This window comes from Moschus berezovskii, chromosome 7, assembly GCF_049115385.1.
Source record: "Moschus berezovskii isolate FMDL1 chromosome 7, NW_MosBer_1.0, whole genome shotgun sequence".
NCBI classification, from domain to species: Eukaryota; Metazoa; Chordata; class Mammalia; order Artiodactyla; family Moschidae; genus Moschus; species Moschus berezovskii.
This window is the reverse complement of record NC_142466.1, coordinates 29,143,790-29,162,089: the sequence shown is the minus strand read 5'-3', so window position 1 is coordinate 29,162,089 and position 18,300 is coordinate 29,143,790. Positions and strand designations below refer to the sequence as shown.

The 18,300-nt window shown below is 44.3% G+C and overlaps 2 protein-coding genes and 1 pseudogene across 2 annotated transcripts; all 3 read left to right on the top strand.

Moving 5' to 3' along the window:
- Nucleotides 1-1,833: 1,833 nt before the first annotated feature.
- LOC148777288 (interferon omega-1-like) lies at nt 1,834-2,686 on the top strand. The gene is made up of 2 exons (XM_088837770.1): nt 1,834-1,894; nt 2,112-2,686. The coding sequence occupies exons 1-2, from the start codon at nt 1,834-1,836 to the stop codon at nt 2,684-2,686; spliced, it is 636 nt and encodes a 211-aa protein (XP_088693896.1).
- Nucleotides 2,687-14,862: 12,176 nt separating this feature from the next.
- On the top strand, nt 14,863-16,729 carry LOC148777287 (heterogeneous nuclear ribonucleoprotein A3 pseudogene; annotated as a pseudogene).
- A 905-nt stretch (nt 16,730-17,634) lies between these two features.
- LOC148777286 (interferon tau-1-like) lies at nt 17,635-18,300 on the top strand. The gene has a single exon (XM_088837668.1). The coding sequence runs from the start codon at nt 17,713-17,715 to the stop codon at nt 18,298-18,300; it is 588 nt and encodes a 195-aa protein (XP_088693794.1). The 5' UTR covers nt 17,635-17,712.

The following is an 18,300-nucleotide window of genomic DNA, read 5'->3' as shown; positions in this document are numbered from 1 at the left end:
CTTCTCTGGTGGTTCAGTCTCTGAAGAACCTGCCTGCAATGCAGGAGATCTGGGTTGGGAAGACTCCATGGAGGAGGGCCGGGCAACCTACTCTAGTATTCCTGTCTGAAGAATCCCCAAGGACAGAGGAGGGCTGTAGCCCATGGGGCCTCAAAGAGTGTGACACAACTAAGCACACGGCACAGAAAGTCAATGAATTCTCTTAACTTAGTTTCAAGTTACCAAAATCTGGGGAGACTATTTTAGATAAATATTACCTAAACACAATTGTTTCTATTTAGTTTATCTAAGGTCTTTATTCTCCTTATTCTTAAAGATCGCAGACCATTAGTTCCAGAGTGCCCAGATAGATCATTTACATGGGAAAGGCGCAAGAAAAATACCAATTCCTTCCAGAAAACTGGCTTAACCAATTACAAAAGGCTCACTTGGCACAGTAGCAGAGCTAGCAGAGGTCATTGTTCTCCAGATCTCTGGGCAGCCCCCATTCATCAAGGACAGTCACCTAAAGGCCCTATGTCCTAGTGGACAGCCACCCAGGGATTTCCCTATTGCTTCTGGGATTCCCCCTGCAATGCTTGGGCACCATATGGAACTGGACGGCCAACTCCGGAATACCCTACAGTTTGGGGATTACAGCCAGCAACTTTTGGACCCTCTGGTTTAGTGGACAGCCACCTCGGGATCACCCAGCAACTTTTGGGCCCCACATGCTAGTGGATGCCCCCAATAACTTTCCTTTCTCCCTCCTGTATTTTGGCACTCACAGGAGTTTCTGCCATCTCCTGGCTGCCACCAATTGTTGCGTTGTATCCTGCAGGCTTAGAGGACCTATGTTTGCCCAGCTTCAAGACCAAAGAAAGAATCTACCGTCAAGAAGAGAGGCATGGATGGTTTAATGGATGGGGGCACTTGCATGTCTGAAGCAAGGTCCTCGAGCAACACCCCACCGTGTGTGGTGCGCTGGGGGTGGGAAGGATTAATACATGGGGACAGGCTTCATTCTGAGAGCAAAGGAGGCCTGGGGAGTAGAGGGTGGGGAAAGGGGAATGGGGAGGGAGGGAGAAGGGTCGGGGGAGAGATTGCTGGTCCTGGGGGGTGAGATCAGGTGGGCTCATTAATTATCATGGAAAGCAGTAGAGGGACAAGCCCCTCACCACCACTTTGATAAAAAGGATCAAATCTGGGGCCTTGGACAAGAGCAGAGAAAATGCACAGGGTGCACTGCTGGGGCAGGGGATGTGCAGAGAGTAGAGAACAGCCATCCTGGCGGCCTGACCGTGCACACTCACCGCCAAACATCACCAGCGATCATCTGGGCCTTCAGAGTGTTTTACTGGTGAAGGTTTGAACTGTCCTGAGAATTACTGCAGTGGGACACAGAGACAGGGGCTGTGCAAGGGCTATTGAAAATGGCGTTGATACACTTGCCTGACACGGGGTTGTCACAAACCTTCACTGTGTAAAAACTGCAATTATCTGTGAAATGGGATAAAACAAAGGATGCGGGTACCTCCTCACAATGTAGCAATTCCCAGCGTGCTCTCCAGAGTCACTCCTCCTTCCCCTGCACCAGCCATTCATACAGCTCTTTCCGGTTTCTCTGTGGTTCTGGCGACAGATTTCCCCTGAAGAGTGCAAAGCGTAGTCACTCAGTCCTGCGGACTCTTTGCTACCCCATGAACCACAGCCCACCAGGCTCCTCTGACCATGGGATCCTCCAGGCAGAATACTGGAGTGGGTGCTATTTCCTGTCCAGGGATCGAACCCAGCTCTCCCACATTGCAGGCGAATTCTTTACCGTCTGAGTCACCATGAAACACCTTTGTAAACATGGCCTCGCTCACGTTTCTGGGCGAAAAGAAAGCACAAAACTCAGGGGAAAGCAGAAAAGGCAAGGTTCCGGGCTCGCCACCACACAAAAATGTCTCTGGCAAGGGCTCGGAAACGAAAGTTTCTTACTGCACTATTAAAGCCGCACCAACTTGGTCTCTAAACAGCGACGCTTTTCCTCTCTGGCTGCCAAACCCGCTGAAAGGAAGTCTCAGAACTCGCAAAAACTCTAAGAAAACCGACAAAAGGACATGCTGAGCCTTCTGGCGAACTGCTAGGAAACCGCGCTGTGCCAGGACGCGGCGGAGAAACCTTCACTCATCGATCAGTGGAGCCGCGCGCCCCCTGCTGGCCTTCCAGTGAATCACGGAAACTCTCTGTGGCCAACATCTGTCTGCTAGCTGCAGGGATGATGCTCTGCTCCATCCCTGCTTGTCTCCTAGACAACAAAGAAATCTTCATACATTTGAGACAGATGAAAACGATCCCCTCTCAGTCATGCCTAGAGCACAGACACGACTTCAGGTTTCCTTGGAGAAGAGAGAATATCACCCCCATCCCGATGACTCAAAGCACCTGCTATCACCAACAGATGCTCCAGCAGATCTTCAACCTCTTCACCACGGAGAAGAGCTGTGCTGCTTGGAACAGCACCCTCCTCGACAGACTACTCTCCAGCCTGGGTCAGAGGCTGGAACAGCTGGAAGAAGTGACTCTGGACTGTCCCGATTTGGGAATTGATGTCCAGAAGTATTTTCAAGGAATCCATCTCTACCTGAAGGAAAAGGAATACAGCTCCTGTGCCTGGGAGGTTGTCAGAGTGGAAATCGAAAAGTGCCTTTCCCTCATGTAAGAATCCTCAAGAAAAGTCAACAGATACAATGAAAATCATACATGTGACAACCCTCTACTCAATCAGATTCTTGTTTTCTTAACTCTCCAAAGTGATCTGGACTTCTATTTGCTTACAAGCTGAAAAAATCTGAAATAAAAATCGTAGTTTTACAAAAACATTTAGACAGAAAAACAAAGTCTCTTTTCTTCAATAAACAATTTTATAACATAATGAAAAACATCTTTATGTATTTGTGGGTATTTACTATTTTCAATATCTGAAGTTTACTTTTTTAGGGAAGCTTTTAGGAGAGCATGTTGTTAAAGGTATTTGTCAGTTAACCTAATGTTTAGCCTCTGAAACAGGTAAACAGAAAAGTGTCAGGAATTTTATTCTAATGGACACTTTCCTCTCCTTCTTTGAAGAGCACAATGCAGGCCTTCTTGATCAAGTGAATCTTCTAGTTTGCTCTCCTCCAAAATGTGAGTCAGGGAAATGGGTCCCCTTGTTTTGCAGTTTTTCCATCATTAACACGTGACTTCAATTTTGTCTGAGGTACTTGAATCTATTCTCCTTGAAGGCAAAGGGAAAAGATTAGTGGATCACATGGGATGTTTCCAAGGGCCAGGACTACACAGGGGTAAGAACACTTCTGCTCACATTACCCGGCCCAGAATAATCTTCATGGAGTATCATGGCAAGGAAGCTTGGAAAGAATTGGATGATTAAGACAGAAGGAGACAAGTTCAGTGCACAAGACCATTTTTTCATTTTTGCACTATTTGTCCTAATGGAGCTCTGGGTGGGTGTGCAAGGGGAAAACCAACGTTCTTTCTTGCACACACTCTGATTTAAACTCTTATATCACAGTTTCAGCTTGGGGAAGATGACAGAGATCTCACTCAGAGTTCACAGGATCATAGACTATTTGAAAGAAGTATTCAGATTGACTCCCAAAGGCATAGGTTACTGGAAAACTTCTACAAGTGCAGACAAAGTGTTTCCTTACTATCTGAGGCAGACAAGGAAAGAGTGATCGGGCAGCTCTTGCAAGTACTTGAGAATCACTGAACTAAAAGTGGACAGCGGGTCTTCGACTCACCACACCTTCCAAATATTGAAAACACAAACTCAAATAAAATATTCATGCAAATGATCTTTAAAAAGGATCTCACACAATATTTCATCATATCCTCCCTTGTAGAACCATGAAGAATCTTTAAATTGTGTTCTCACATCCTATATATCTAATAGATATTGGTATTATTGTTTCTCCTATCATATTCATCCTTGTGAACTGATGTTACTTGAATATTGATTGACCTCAAGAAATGTTACGGCCCAGACTAGACGTCTAAGGAAATGGGATTCAGTAAGGAGATCAATCCTGGGTGTTCATTGGAAGGACTGATGCTAAAGCTGAAACTCCAATACTTTGGCCACCTCATGCGATGAATTGACTCACTGCAAAAGACTCTGATGCTGGGAGGGATTGGGGGCGGGAGGAGAAGGGGACGACAGAGAATGAGATGGCTGGATGGCATCACTGACTCGATGGACATGAGTTTGAGTGAACTCCGGGAGTTGGTGATGGACAGGGAGGCCTGGCGTGCTGTGATTCATGGGAGCGCAAAGAGCATGGGAGCGCAAAGAGTCGGACACAACTGAGCAACTGAATTGAAGTGAACTGAACTGAAGATAATTTCTCTCCCGTCAGAAATTTCACAGACTCTGGAGGTATTCTGAGGATAAAACAGGGCATGTAATATCTTACTATTCTAGCTTCTTCAACAAAATAGCATAGAATGGGTAGTTAGCAAAGACCAGAAATGTGTTGCTGCAAGTTAGTTCTCGAGCCTGGATATCCGAGAACTGGACGTCAGTGTGGTCAAGTTGTGGTGAGAGCCTGCTTCAGGTCTCACACTGCAGAGTTCTGATATCTTCACAGGGCAGGAGAGGGACTAGTCAGTATCCACCTCTTTTATAAGGGCCTTATTTCTTGGTGAGCCTGCATCCCCACACCCTAAGCATATCCCCAAAGGTCTGTCACCTGATACCATTACTTTGGGGTTTACAACCTCATGATATGACTTTGGTGGGGTCCTAACCATGCAGAACATAGAGCGCTTTAAAGTCTACATGCTTGGCATGTAGAAGTAAGAAAATAGTCACACGGAGCAAAAAAGAATGAGCAGGTTAGTAGGCAAAATAAGGAGACCAGGGATTCAGATCCAAACTCTAGATTTTCAACCTATTGTAAGGCTTTAATTGTTACATGTCAAAAACTGGAAGACAAACGAAAATGAAGCTCACCAGCCATGCAATGGAATAAAATAGAGCATGGAAATGATCATTCATCATTCCTTGTGAGGAGTCTCTGAAGTATCTGGATCAATGTACTAGTAATTGCCATGTTGGTAAAGATCCACCAAGAGTATTGTGGTAAACTGCCTGGTTGCTGTGAGCTATGAGCATCAGGGAGAGCTTGAGTTCGGATACATGGCTCTGTGTATGACACCCGGCATGTTCTTTTCTGTCATGATCTCAGTTCAGTTCAGTCGTTCAGTCATGTGTGACTCTTTATGATCCCATGAACTGTAGCACGCCAGGCTTCCCTGTCCATCACCAACTCAGAGCTTGCTTAAACTCATGTCCATCGAGTCAGTGATGAGATCCAACCATCTCATCCTCTGTCGTCCCCTTCTCCTCCTGCCTTCAATCATTCCCAGCATCAGGGTCTTTTCCAGTGAGTCAGTTCTTCCCATCAGTTGGCCAAAGAATTGGAATCCAGCATCAGTCCTTCCAGTGCATATTCAGGACTAATTTCCTTTAGGTTGGACTGTTTTGTTCTCCTTGCAATCCAAGGGACTCTCAAGAGTGTTCTCCAACACCACAGGTCAAAAGCATCGATTCTTTGGCGATCAGCTTTATGGTCCAGCTCTCACATCCATACATGACTACTAGAAAAACCATAGCTTTGACTATATAGACCTTTAGGCCAAAGTAACGTCTCTGCTTTTCAATATGCTGTCTAGATTGGTCAGAGCTTTTCCTCCAAGGAGCAAGTGTCTTTTAATTTCATGTCTGCAGTGATTTTGTAGCCCAAGAAAATAAAGTCTGTCACCCTTTCCTTTTTTTCCCCATCTATTTGCCATGAAGGGATCACAACTGAGCGACTTCACTTTCATTTTTCACTTTCACGCATTGGAGAAGGAAATGGCACCCCATTCCAGTGTTCTTGCCTGGAGAATCCCAGGGACGGGGGAGCCTGGTTGGCTGCCGTCTATGGGGTCACACAGAGTCAGACACGACTGAAATGACTTAGCAGCAGCAATGGTACTGGAAGCCATGTTCTTAGTTTTTTGAATGTTTGAAGTTTTCAGCCAGCTTTTTCACTCTCCTCTTTCACTTTTATCAAGAGGCTCTTTAGTTCCTCTTCCCTTTATGCCTTAAGGGTGGTATTATCTGCTTATCTGAGGTTATTGATATTTCTCCTTGCAATCTTGATCCAGCTTCTGCTTCATCCAACCCGGCATTTCTCATGATGTACTCTGGATATGAGTTAAATAAGCAGGGTGACAATATACAGCCTTGAAGTACTCCTTTTCCTATTTGGAACCAGTCTGTTGCTAGTGGAGATGATGGAATTCCAGTTGAGCTATTTCATATCCTGAAAGATGATGCTGTGAAAGTGCTGCACACAATATGCCAGCAAATTTGGAAACTCAGCAGTGGCCACAGGACTGGAAAAGATCAGTTTTCATTCCAATCCCTAAGAAAGGCAATGCCAAAGAAAGCTCAAACTACCACACAATTGCACTCCTCTCACACGCTAGTAAAGTAATACTCAAAATTCTCCAAGCCAGGCTTCAACAGTACTTAAACCGTGAACTTCCAGATGTTGAAGCTGGTTTTAGAAAAGGCAGACGAACCGGAGATCAAATTGCCAACATCCTCTGGACCATGGAAAAAGCAAGAGAGTTCCAGAAAAACATCTATTTCTGCTTTACTGACTATGCCAAAGCCTTTGACTGTGTGGATCACAATAAACTGTGGAAAATTCTGAAAGAGATGGGCATACCAGACCACCTGACCTGCCTCTTGAGAAACGTATATGCAGGTCAGGAAGCAAGAGTTAGAACTGGATATGGAACAACAGACTGGTTCCAAATAGGAAAAGGAGTATGTCAAGGCTGTATATTGTCACTTTGCTTATTTAACTTCTATGCAGAGTACATCATGAGGAACGCTGGGCTGGAAGAAGCACAAGCTGGAATCAAGATTGCCGGGAGAAATATCAATAACCTCAGGTATGTAGATGACACCACCCTATGGCAGAAAGTGAGGAGGAACTAAAAAGCCTCTTGATGAAAGTGAAAGAGGAGAGTGAAAAAGTTGGCTTAAAGTTCAACATTCATAAAACTAATATCATGGCATCTGGTCCCATAATTTCATGGGAAATAGATGGGAAAACAGTGGAAACAGTGTCAGCCTTTATTTTAGGGGGCTCCAAAATCACTGAGGATGCTGAAAACAGCCATGAAATTAAAAGATCCTTATGCCTTGGAAGGAAAGTTATGACCAACCTAGATAGCATATTAAAAAGCAGAGACAATACTTTGCCAACAAAGGTCTGTCTAGTCAAGGCTATGATTTTTCCCGTGCTCATGTATGGATGTGAGAGTTGGACTGTGAAGAAAGCTGAGCATCGAAGAATTGATCCTTTTGAACTGTGGTGTTGGAGAAGACTCTTGAGAGTCCCTTGGACTGCAAGGAGATCCAACCAGTCCATTCTAAAGGACATCAGTCCTGGGTATCCTTGGAAGTACTGATCCTCAAGCCGAAACTCTATTACTTTGGCCACCTCATGGGAAGAGTTGACTCATTGGAAAAGTCCCTGATGCAGGGAGGGATGGGCATAGGAGGAGAAGGGGATGATGGAGGATGAGATGGTTGGATGGCATCACTGACTCGATGGACATGAGTTTGAGTGGACTCCAGGAGATGCTGATGGACAGGAAGGCCTGGCGTGCTGTGATTCATGGGGTCGCAAAGAGGTGGACACAACTGAGCGACTGAACTGAACTCAACTTGTTCATTAAAATTTTGGGGTATAGAAAACTTCTATTTTCTTATTTTTATTTTTAAAACTTACATTGTGGCATATATATATAGGGATCCCCCGTGGGTCAGCTCATAAAGAATATGCCTACAATGCAGGAGACCCTGGTTTGATTCCTGGGTTGGGAAGATCCCCTGGAAGAGGGCATGGCAACCCACTCCCGTATTCTTGCCTGGAGAATCCCCATGGATACAGGATTCTGGCAGGCTATAGTCCATGGGGTCGTAAAGAGTCGGACACAACTGAGCAACTACCACTTTCACACAGGGCTAAACTATCCAGTGTTTCAGGAATCACAGATGCCTTTGGTGACTTTAGTAAAAGCTGGTTTGGTAGAAAAGTAGGGCAGAAACCAGACTGGTGTCGATTGAGGGATGAACAATAGTAGTGTGGTAAACTGTTTTCTCTTTTTAGCTAGATCATCTCGCTAGAGTTCTATAATTTATTAAACTTTTCTTTAAACAAATTCTTGCTTTTTCTTATTTTCTTTATAGATTTCCTATTTCCTTGACTTTTGCTCTTCTCCTTTATTTTATGTTTGTTACTGTGACTTTGTTCTTTTCTTCATTTCCTGCCTTCTCTTGGATTGTGTGTGTTGTGTGTGAGTGTGTTAGTTGCTCACAGAGTCGCACAGAGTCGGACACGACAGTCGGATGCTTAGCAGCAGCAGCAGTATCATATATTAGAGTAAGGAATTAAAATACAGTAGGCATTTTCCTGTTTTCCTTCAGACGGCTATATAAGTGAATATTATTTATCTCTATAAAATTCTATAAAATTCTCAGGAACTGTGACCTACTTTTCAGTAACTGACCTCCAACGGAGGCAGCCTGAAAAAAGAATTCTGTGATGAATTCTACAGAAGGCTGGAAAAATGTCATTTTCCCCCTCCTTTCAAAGAAGAGTGTCGTTTACGTTCAGAGGTGACATGGTGGCTTACACTCACATCCGAGGGAGGGGTGCAAATACTTAGACAAAGGGCAGAAGAACGTGTGATCCATTTAACGGTCTGGCGGCTGGTGCACTCTCTTCTCAGCATTCCAGGATACATTCCCGTGTCACATTACTGCCTTCCCCTCCAGGCAGAAATCCCCACACCACCCTTCTCATTCACGTCTTAACTTCTCCACCATTCACACCGTTGCTTCCTGCTGTTTGGTTTCCACTTAAAGGTTTCCCTGAACAACACAAGTAGAAAGCAAATATTACATCAAATGTCTAGGCTTTGTAGAACCATCTTCAAGAGAGGCTTCCTTAATTTCTGTTGAATATGACGTCATAGTGAATGATGAATGAGAGAAAGTCACTCAGTCACGTCTGACTCTTTGTGACCCCGTGGACTGTAGCCTGCCAGGTTCCTCTGTCCAAGGGACTCACTAGACAGGAATACTGGAGTGGGCTGCCATGCCCTCTTCTGGGGAATCTTCCCGACCCAGGGATCGAACCCATGTCTCTTTACATCTCCTGCACTGGCAGGCAAATTCTTTACCACCAGTGCTGCCTGGGAAGGCCCGTCCTAACACTGTAGCTGTAGCTAAAGGGAAACAAAGTAGGACCCAGCTTTTGGGTGTAAGAGGAAAGTCCTTTCAGGGGAGACAGCCCTCCGGCAAGTGCAACAAGAGCAGTGACCAAGACCAGAGAACAAGCCTCTGAGCGAAGCAGAAATCATTCCACTTTCTGGGGATGTCCCTTCATGGTACAAGAAGGCTTTCTTGGCACCAATAGATTTTGATGCTGTCATAAGCTGTTTCTTTATTCTTTGTCTGTTATGACCAGAAAGAGTCTCCAGAGTCTCTGGCTTCAGACAGGGCACGGACTCTTTGGGATGGAGGAGTTAAAGGGACCAAGATGTGTTCATGGTCTACAAATTACTCTGCAGACCAGAGCCTCCTTTTGAATCACTCCTTGCCTGTTCTGCACAACAGGCAGAGCTGCCAACCTGCACTTGGAGTTCAATAAGCACCAAGAACACCTCAGATTGACAGTGCATTAAACAGTTCTAAACAGTAAAATTGTTTCATAGATCTATTCCAAATATTAAGTCTTCAACTATCATGAAATAGAAAAATGCTCTCATTCCTACTAAAAAAAAACTCCCATTATAAGACACATTTTTACCTGAGTCTGCTTCATTAAATATGAATATATTTATGAGTCAGCATACAAACTTGCAACAATTCTGCATCCTCTAAGCACCATGGAGTGATTTTTATAGGTATTGTGAAAGTGAAGTCGCTCAGTCATGTTCACCTTTTTGCAACCCCATGGACTATAGCCTACCAGACTCCACTGTCCATGGGATTTTCCAGGCAAGAGTACTGGAGTGGGTTGCCATTTCCCTCTGCAGGAGGTCTTCCCCACCGAGGGATCAAACCTTCATCTCCCACAATGCAGGCAGATTCTTTACTGTCTGAGCCACCAGGCAGGTAAGGTGAGGCAGCTCTGCTTCAGTGGATTTCTTGGTCCCCCAAATACTGAAATTCTTGCACATGCCAGCAGACAGGCATTCACATTCACCTGATTAGGCTGCTTGGAACTCGAGTCCTCAGTTTATGGAGAAAAGGCAGAGAGAAAAGAAAAATGTTTTAATTCTAGCATAGGGGTAGTTTCCGAAATTGCGATTAAGAACTGGAGTATTTCCTGCCATGTCAGTAAAGCAAGGTTATCACAGTCATCAGCACTTCCACCCTCCAAATGTGAATTCCTGAGCCTTAAGGGCACTCAGAAAGGAGAAGAATACCTGTGATCTGGTTGCCATCAGGCTGCAGCCACTCCCTATGGTGAGCCCTGTGGAACTCAGGATGAGAAAAACACAGGGTAGTGACCACAAGATAGCTGAGATGCATGAAAGGAATGATTTCAGTGAGCCTAGACGCTTCCATTTTCCATACGCAGATAAGTGCTTATTTCCTTAATTTGGGATATCTGGTGTTCTTTAATTAACAATAATCTCTTGATGTTCAGACTACCTTTGTTCAGATAACCTTTGTTGTAAAACTTCTATATTTGGGTCTTCAACTTTTGGGTCTCACATGCTAGTGGATGCCCCCCACAACTTTCCATCCCCCATCCTGTATTTCCTGATTTCTTGACACTCACTGGAGTTTCTGTGGTCTCCTGGCTGCTGCCACCAATTGTTAGGCTGTACACTGCAGGCTACAAAGCCTATGTTTGTCCACATTCAAGACAAAGAAAGAAAGTGGTGTCAGCAACAGAGCCATCACTAGCTTAATGGATGGGGGCACTCACACGTCTGAAGCAAGGCCCTGGAGTGACGCTGCACCATCTGTGGTGCACTGGGGGCAGGAGGTACATGGTGGTGGCTCCATCCTGGGAGGGATGGGGGATGGGGACTAGAGGATGGGGAAGTGGGGATTGGGGGGATTTTGCCAGTTATAGGGGAGCTCATTTCCCTGCTCTACTTACCAGGGAAAGCAGTAGAGGGCATGCCCCTAACCACTCCTTTGATAAGAAAGGTCACCAGCTGGGACCTTGGACAGGTCCAGGAAAGGCCAGTCATGTGCCTCGGTGTACTGGTGGGGCAGGAGATGTACACAGAGTAAGAGAACAGACAACAGAGAACTGACCGTGCACACAAACCTTAATTTAAAGAATACTTTATTGCGAAAAATCACCAGTGATCATCTGGGCCTTCAGAATTTTTTGCTTGTGAAGGTTTGAACTATCCTAAGGATTACTGCAGTGTGATATGGAGACAGGGAATGTGCAAGGGATGTTGGAAAATGGCATCAATAGACTCTCATGACACGGGGTTGTCACAAACGTTCAATTTGTTAAAATTGGAATTAATTGTGAAGCAAGATAAAGCAAAGTATGCCTGTGCTTCCACTCTAGTGTAGAAATGCCCAGTCAGCTCTCCTCATTCACTCCGTCTTCACATGCCCCAGCCACTCACACAGCTCTAACCTGTTTCTTTGTGGTTCTGGCCAATAATTTCCCCTTAAGAGTGCAAAGCCATCAATAAAAGTTTGAGTGAAAGTTCTAGGTTTTTCTGAAATGCTTATATAAGAGGTTATTGTTTTTCTTGTGGTGAATATTTCTGGGAATGAGAGAACGTCCTTGTTATAATACCATAGCAACACCTGAGGCTAAAAAGAACTAGAGAGCAGGATCCATTTTCCTCTGGAGGCTGTTGAAATAATTACAAAGGAAGAGTGCCATCTACTGGCCAAGATGAACTAGGACACTGACCAAGTCTGTACAACAGGCATCTTGCTCCTCTAGGCAGAAGTTTGTCTTCTTCCATTAACATTTTCTTCAGAGCTGAAAGAGGGTCTTTCCTGGAAAGAACTGATGCCAGTAATTTGAATAAGCCTGCTTCCTTGGTTTTCATATTAGAGACCGAAAATACTCCCAGCTTCAGGCAGGACACGTCTTTGGGCTAAGGAACCTTTGCCAGATGAGCAGTCTGAAAGATCAGAATGTGCTTCTTGCTTCCAGGCTGCTCATCTGGCAAAGGAACCAGATTTCTCATTCGCTTCACATGCTTTAAGACCCTTGGAGGCTTAGAGCCTGGCATTCTGGTCTGGAAATGCAAGAGAAGTCAAAAGGATAAAGACCCTGATGGAAGGTGCATTAAATCTTTCTTAAGGGTATGTTGTCAGTTTTAAAATTCCATTCCCAGTATGAGATCCTGTCGCTTGAATTTATAATGAGGAGAAAATTCTCAATGTCCCTTTGAATAAAAGATGCACTTGCATCCCTTCCCTTTGACTCAGTAGTGAGAGAGAACACAGACACAAATAGATTTCAGAGAATAAAACTGTTGCCAACCATTAGCCTGGGGTTTATCTCTTTGAGGAGAATTGATAACTATTACAGTAATCCAATTGTAACTCAGGAATTAACCAGGATGTGCGTGTGTGTGTGTGCACTGCTCAGATAGTGGGGAAAAGCTTTAATTAAGCCTAGATTTCTCAAATCTGTGCCTCAATTATAGACTTCTCTTTAGATTGCTTCTCTCCAACTGACTAATGAGTGGGCAATCTAATTCATATGCTAAATAAGTTTTGTTCCTTTTCTTTCTTCCTTGAACACTTTAGGGCCTCTTCTGGGGGCAGGATCACAAGTAAAATTTATGGTCTCCCCTGCCCGTCGTTGTGGAGGCTCCCCAGGTGACCGGAGTGGTAAAGAACCTGCCTGCCAATCCAGAAGACATAAGAGACAGAGTTCAATCCCTGGGTCAGGAAGATTCCCTGGAGGAGGAAATGGCAATCCACGCCAGTGTTCTTGCCTGGAGAATCCCGTGGTCAGGGGAGCCTGTCCACAGGATCACAAAGAGTCAGACATGACTGAAGCGAGTTAGCACATGAACATGGCTGTCTTTGAGACTGTTTCACAACTTTAAAATATTATGATACATTCCATTTTTTGGTTGACCTTCTTTAGATTTAACTTACACTTTGCCACATTGGCAGCAAAAGAGATATTTGTCTATATTCTCTTTCATGTACTTGAAAATTATATTTGTTTTATTTTTGTCCACAAACATCTATCAATTTTGCCTTTCAGGAGAGTTGAAATGAGAAACAAAAGTCTTTCTTCTTAAAAATCACAGAAAATCTTGTGACGCCCTCTGCCATTCTTTTCCTTCCTTTTGTATGAACCCTAGGGTGAAATGTAAAGGAACACAGTAGGAGAGGCAAACTGGCCAGTAAATCAGTATGCAAAAATAAGTTCTTAAATGTATTTTTGCTGTTCTTTAAATTTAAAACCAAACATCAAGAGTAAGTAAAGAGACAAGGCTATTTCTCCCTGACACAGCCTGGCCGCACTGCTCTGCATTCTGAGCCCGAGACACAGATGGATCGACAATCAGCCCGACAGAAGGATGCAGACTGAATGAGCGACCGAAGGGCACTGGTTTCTGTGACGTGAGCGTCTGGAGTCACACGGCGCCCTCGCCCAGTGCCCTGTGCCCGGCCCAGAAATCCTGAGCAAAACATATTGAACACTTTAAGTAAAAGAATTGAGTGATAAAAGCTGTAGTTGCAAAATAAAACCTGTCTACCAAAGGTGTAACAATGGCCATTGGATGATGCCTCCACCTACTCAGCTCTCCACACTTCAGCTCTCAGCATCTGAGGGCTGCTGACACTTGATACCTGGGGACATGGATCAGAAGAGGAGGTCATCACTGAGAACTCCCCTCCTTCATACAAACACTGCACTGGAGAGGGTGGGGATGCTGGAAGATGAATGATTTTGCAAACAAAGAGACAAGCCCCTCCACAGTAGAATTCTGAAGTTCTCAGGATGTGCTTAGCCTGCCCTCATGGCTGAGGCCCAGAGAGGTTGGTTGAGGACACTCATTCCAGAGGAAAAGTGCTTCTGGAGGTGATAACCACCTTGTGAGTGAGGTGGTGCTGGAAAGACAATCAATTATCTTGGAATTAGAATCGTCACAGCTACATGCACCAGAAAAGAACCTGGATTCCTGGTGGGGGTATTGGCACAGCCTGTGGAAGACTCTAGATCGACCATAAAATCAGGATGAAAGAAACCGTGATGTCGCGTATATTGATCCTGACTGTGGATCTGGAGCCTGTTATACAAAGTGAAGTATGTCAGAAAGGAAAACTGCAAAAGAGACACAGATGTAAAGAACAGAATTTTGGACTCTGTGAGAGTGGTGAGGGTGGGAAGATTTGAGAGAATAGCATTGAAATCTGTAATTTACCGTGTGTGAAGCAGATCGCCAGTCCAGGCTCGATGACTGCGACACGGCGCTCAGGGCTGGTGCGCTGGGATAAGGCTGAGGGATGGGACAGGGAGGGAGGCGGGAGGGGGTTCAGGATGGGGGACACATGTACACCCATGGCTGATTCATGTCAATGTATGGCAACAACCACTACAATATTGTAAAGAACTTAGCCTCCAATTAAAATAAGTTAGTTTAAAAAATAAAGAAATAGTGACAACCTAAAAGTTGAGAGTTATGCTTTATTCGGTGGGAATTCGGGAGGCAGTATATCAATTCACCCTGAGAGATTGCTCCAAGGAGGAGAGGGGAAGAGTCAGGTTATATAAGAATTCTCGCTCTTCCTCTCGGTCCCATATTGAACTCGAGTTGGAAGAGGCGAGTCCGGTCTCAAAATGGAGGGTCATGATCCCAAGGAACCAGAGCAGTTGAGAAAGCTGTTTATTGGTGGTCTGAGCTTTGAAACTACAGATGATAGTTTAAGAGAACATTTTGAGAAATGGGGCACACTTACAGATTGTGTGGTGATGAGAGACCCCCAAACAAAACGTTCCAGGGGTTTTGGTTTTGTGACTTATTCTTGTGTTGAAGAAGTGGATGCAGCAATGTGTGCTCGACCACACAAGGTTGATGGGCGTGTAGTGGAACCAAAGAGAGCTGTTTCTAGAGAGGATTCTGTAAAGCCTGGTGCCCATCTAACAGTGAAGAAAATTTCTGTTGGTGGCATTAAAGAAGATACAGAAGAATATAATTTGAGAGATTACTTTGAAAAGTATGGCAAGATTGAAACCATAGAAGTTATGGAAGACAGGCAGAGTGGGAAAAAGAGAGGATTTGCTTTTGTAACTTTTGATGATCATGATACAGTTGATAAAATTGTTGTTCAGAAATACCACACTATTAATGGGCATAATTGTGAAGTGAAAAAGGCCCTTTCTAAACAAGAGATGCAGTCTGCTGGATCACAAAGAGGTCGTGGAGGTGGATCTGGCAACTTTATGGGTCGTGGAGGAAACTTTGGAGGTGGTGGAGGTAACTTTGGCCGTGGTGGAAACTTTGGTGGAAGAGGAGGCTATGGTGGTGGAGGTGGTGGCAGCAGAGGGAGTTATGGAGGAGGTGATGGTGGATATCATGGATTTGGAGGTGATGGTGGCAACTATGGCGGTGGTCCTGGTTATAGTAGTAGAGGAGGTTATGGTGGTGGCGGACCAGGATATGGAAACCAAGGTGGTGGATATGGTGGCGGTGGTGGAGGATATGATGGTTACAATGAAGGAGGAAATTTTGGAGGCAACTATGGTGGTGGTGGAAACTATAATGATTTTGGAAATTATAGTGGACAACAGCAATCAAATTATGGACCCATGAAAGGGGGTAGTTTTGGTGGAAGAAGCTCGGGCAGTCCCTATGGTGGTGGTTATGGATCTGGTGGTGGAAGTGGTGGATATGGTAGCAGAAGGTTCTAAAAAACTCAGAAGAAAAGGGCTACAGTTCTTAGCAGGAGGGAGAGCGAGGAGTTGTCAGGGAAGCTGCAGGTTACTTTGAGACAGTTGTCCCAAATGCGTTAGAGGAACTGTAAAAATCTGCCACAGAAGGAACGATGATCCATAGTCAGAAAAGTTACTGCAGCTTAAACAGGAAACCCTTCTTGTTCAGGACTGTCATAGCCACAGTTTGCAAAAAGTGCAGCTATTGATTAATGCAATGTAGTGTCAATTAGATGTACAGTCCTGAGGTCTTTTATCTGTTGTAGCTTTGTCTTTTTCTTTTTCTTTTCATTACATCAGGTATATTGCCCTGTAAATTGTGGTAGTGGTAACAGGAATAAAAAATTAAGGAATTTTTAACTTTTCAATATTTGTGTAGTTCAGTTTTTCTACATTTTAGTACAGAAACTTTAACAAAATGCAGTTTTGAAGGTGTTTCCTTGTGAGTTAACAAGTAAAGAAGATCATTGTTAATTACTATTTTGTATGAATTTTGCTAAAGTTAACTGTAAAGAAACACCTGCTGACTTGCAGTTTAAGGGGAATCTATTCTCCCCATTTCCAAACCATGAAATGAATGGCTCTGACATGTGGAGAGAATAGATATTTGTATGTTTGCAATGTGTGTTTTAGATAATAGAATTGGGTATTTAAATTAGCATATTTGTGAATTTAATAGCATTAAGATTTACCTTCAAATGAAAAATCTCAAAATTTAAAAAAAAAAAGAATTCTCAAGAAAGGGAATGTAGTGTGAACATCAAAGTAGTTTTGAGAATTTAAGAAAACCAGCTATCTCAAGTTAAGGAATTTAGCACTTTTCCTTTGTATAGGAAGAGGCAAGTGTCTGGACTCACAAAAAACATTCCTATCCTGCATCTCAGCTCTACTGGGGCATTTTTCCTTGCAGTTTCTTGCATCTTGCATGTTTTCCCATCCTGAGTTCCTTGGGCTCACCTTAGGGAGTACCTGCAATTTGGTAGCTGTGAGCCCACAGGTATATTTCCTCTTCCTGAGCGCCATGGAGGGCTGGAGACTCTTGATGACTGTGTCATCCTGGTTTACTGATATGGCAGAAAATAATCCACTCCTCGTGACATTGTGGCCTCAGTGAAATCTAATCTCAGGAACCTGAAGGAATGTTCTCAAAAGAACAGAAACACCTGAGTACTTCACTCACTTTTAATTACAAGCTTATCCTCTGTGAGACAGAAATCAAAATACAGAAATCAATATGGCCTGAGTGACTCTGAATTTCTATGTGTAAGATAAGGAGGGAAAAACGCAGTTAAGAATCAAAAGAAAATTATGTTCCTGACATAAGATAAACAAAAGGAATGTTTAAATATATTGTACTTAAATGTGTACATAATAACTATGTACACGTCTATAAGTCTTTCCATTCTTACATAACTTCAGCCTTTATTTAGTTTCTCACTTAACTGATATACATTTACGTCGACAAATCCAAATTTTATTGGGAAAATTAAACCCCTACTGTAAAAATTAAGAGTTTTGATTGACTACATTTCCTAGGTCAAATAGAAAATATCTAAATGAAAACACAAACAGGAAGTGAGAGAGAAATTTTCGGACAATGAGTACCGTCTTCCCTATTTAAAAGCCTTGCTTAGAACGATTGTCATCAGAGAACCTACCTGAAGGTTCCACCAGACACTGTCCCAGCCAGCCCAGCAGCAGCCCCATCTTCCCCATGGCCTTCGTGCTCTCTCTCCTGATGGCCCTGGTGCTGGTCAGCTATGGCCCAGGAGGATCTCTGGGTTGTTACCTGTCTCAGAAGGACGTGCTGGTTGGCAGGGAGAACCTCAGGCTCCTGGGCCAAATGAGCAGACTCTCCCCTCAGTCCTGTCTGCAGGACAGAAAAGACTTTGGTCTTCCCCAAGAGATGGTGGAGGGTGACCAGCTCCAGGAGGACCAGGCTATCTCTGTCGTGCACGAGACGCTCCAGCAGAGCTTCAGCGTCTTCCACACAGAGCCCTCGTCTGCTGCCTGGAACAACACTCTCCTGAAGCAGCTCTGCACTGGACTCCAACAGCAGCTGGAGGACCTGGATGCCTGCCTGGCCCCGGTGACGGGAAAGGGAGACTCTGCCCTGGGAGGGATGGGCCCCATTCTGACCGTGAAGAAGTACTTCCAGGGAATCCTTGTCTACCTGAAAGAGAAGGAAAACAGCGACTGCGCCTGGGAAATCGTCAGAGTGGAGATGATGAGAGCCCTCACTTCATCAATCAGCTTGCTAGAAAGGTTAGGAAAGATGGATGGAGATCTGACCTCATCTTGA

What these genes read in the sequence shown, in the direction of transcription:
- LOC148777288 (XM_088837770.1), top strand. Translation starts at nt 1,834, where the DNA reads ATGGCCTCGCTCACGTTTCTGGGCGAAAAGAAAGCACAAAACTCAGGG. An exon ending in CTCAGGGGAAAGCAGAAAAG is followed by an intron (nt 1,895 to 2,111) that starts GCAAGGTTCCGG and finishes GCGAACTGCTAG; the next exon opens with GAAACCGCGCTGTGCCAGGA.
- LOC148777286 (XM_088837668.1), top strand. Translation starts at nt 17,713, where the DNA reads ATGGCCTTCGTGCTCTCTCTCCTGATGGCCCTGGTGCTGGTCAGCTAT.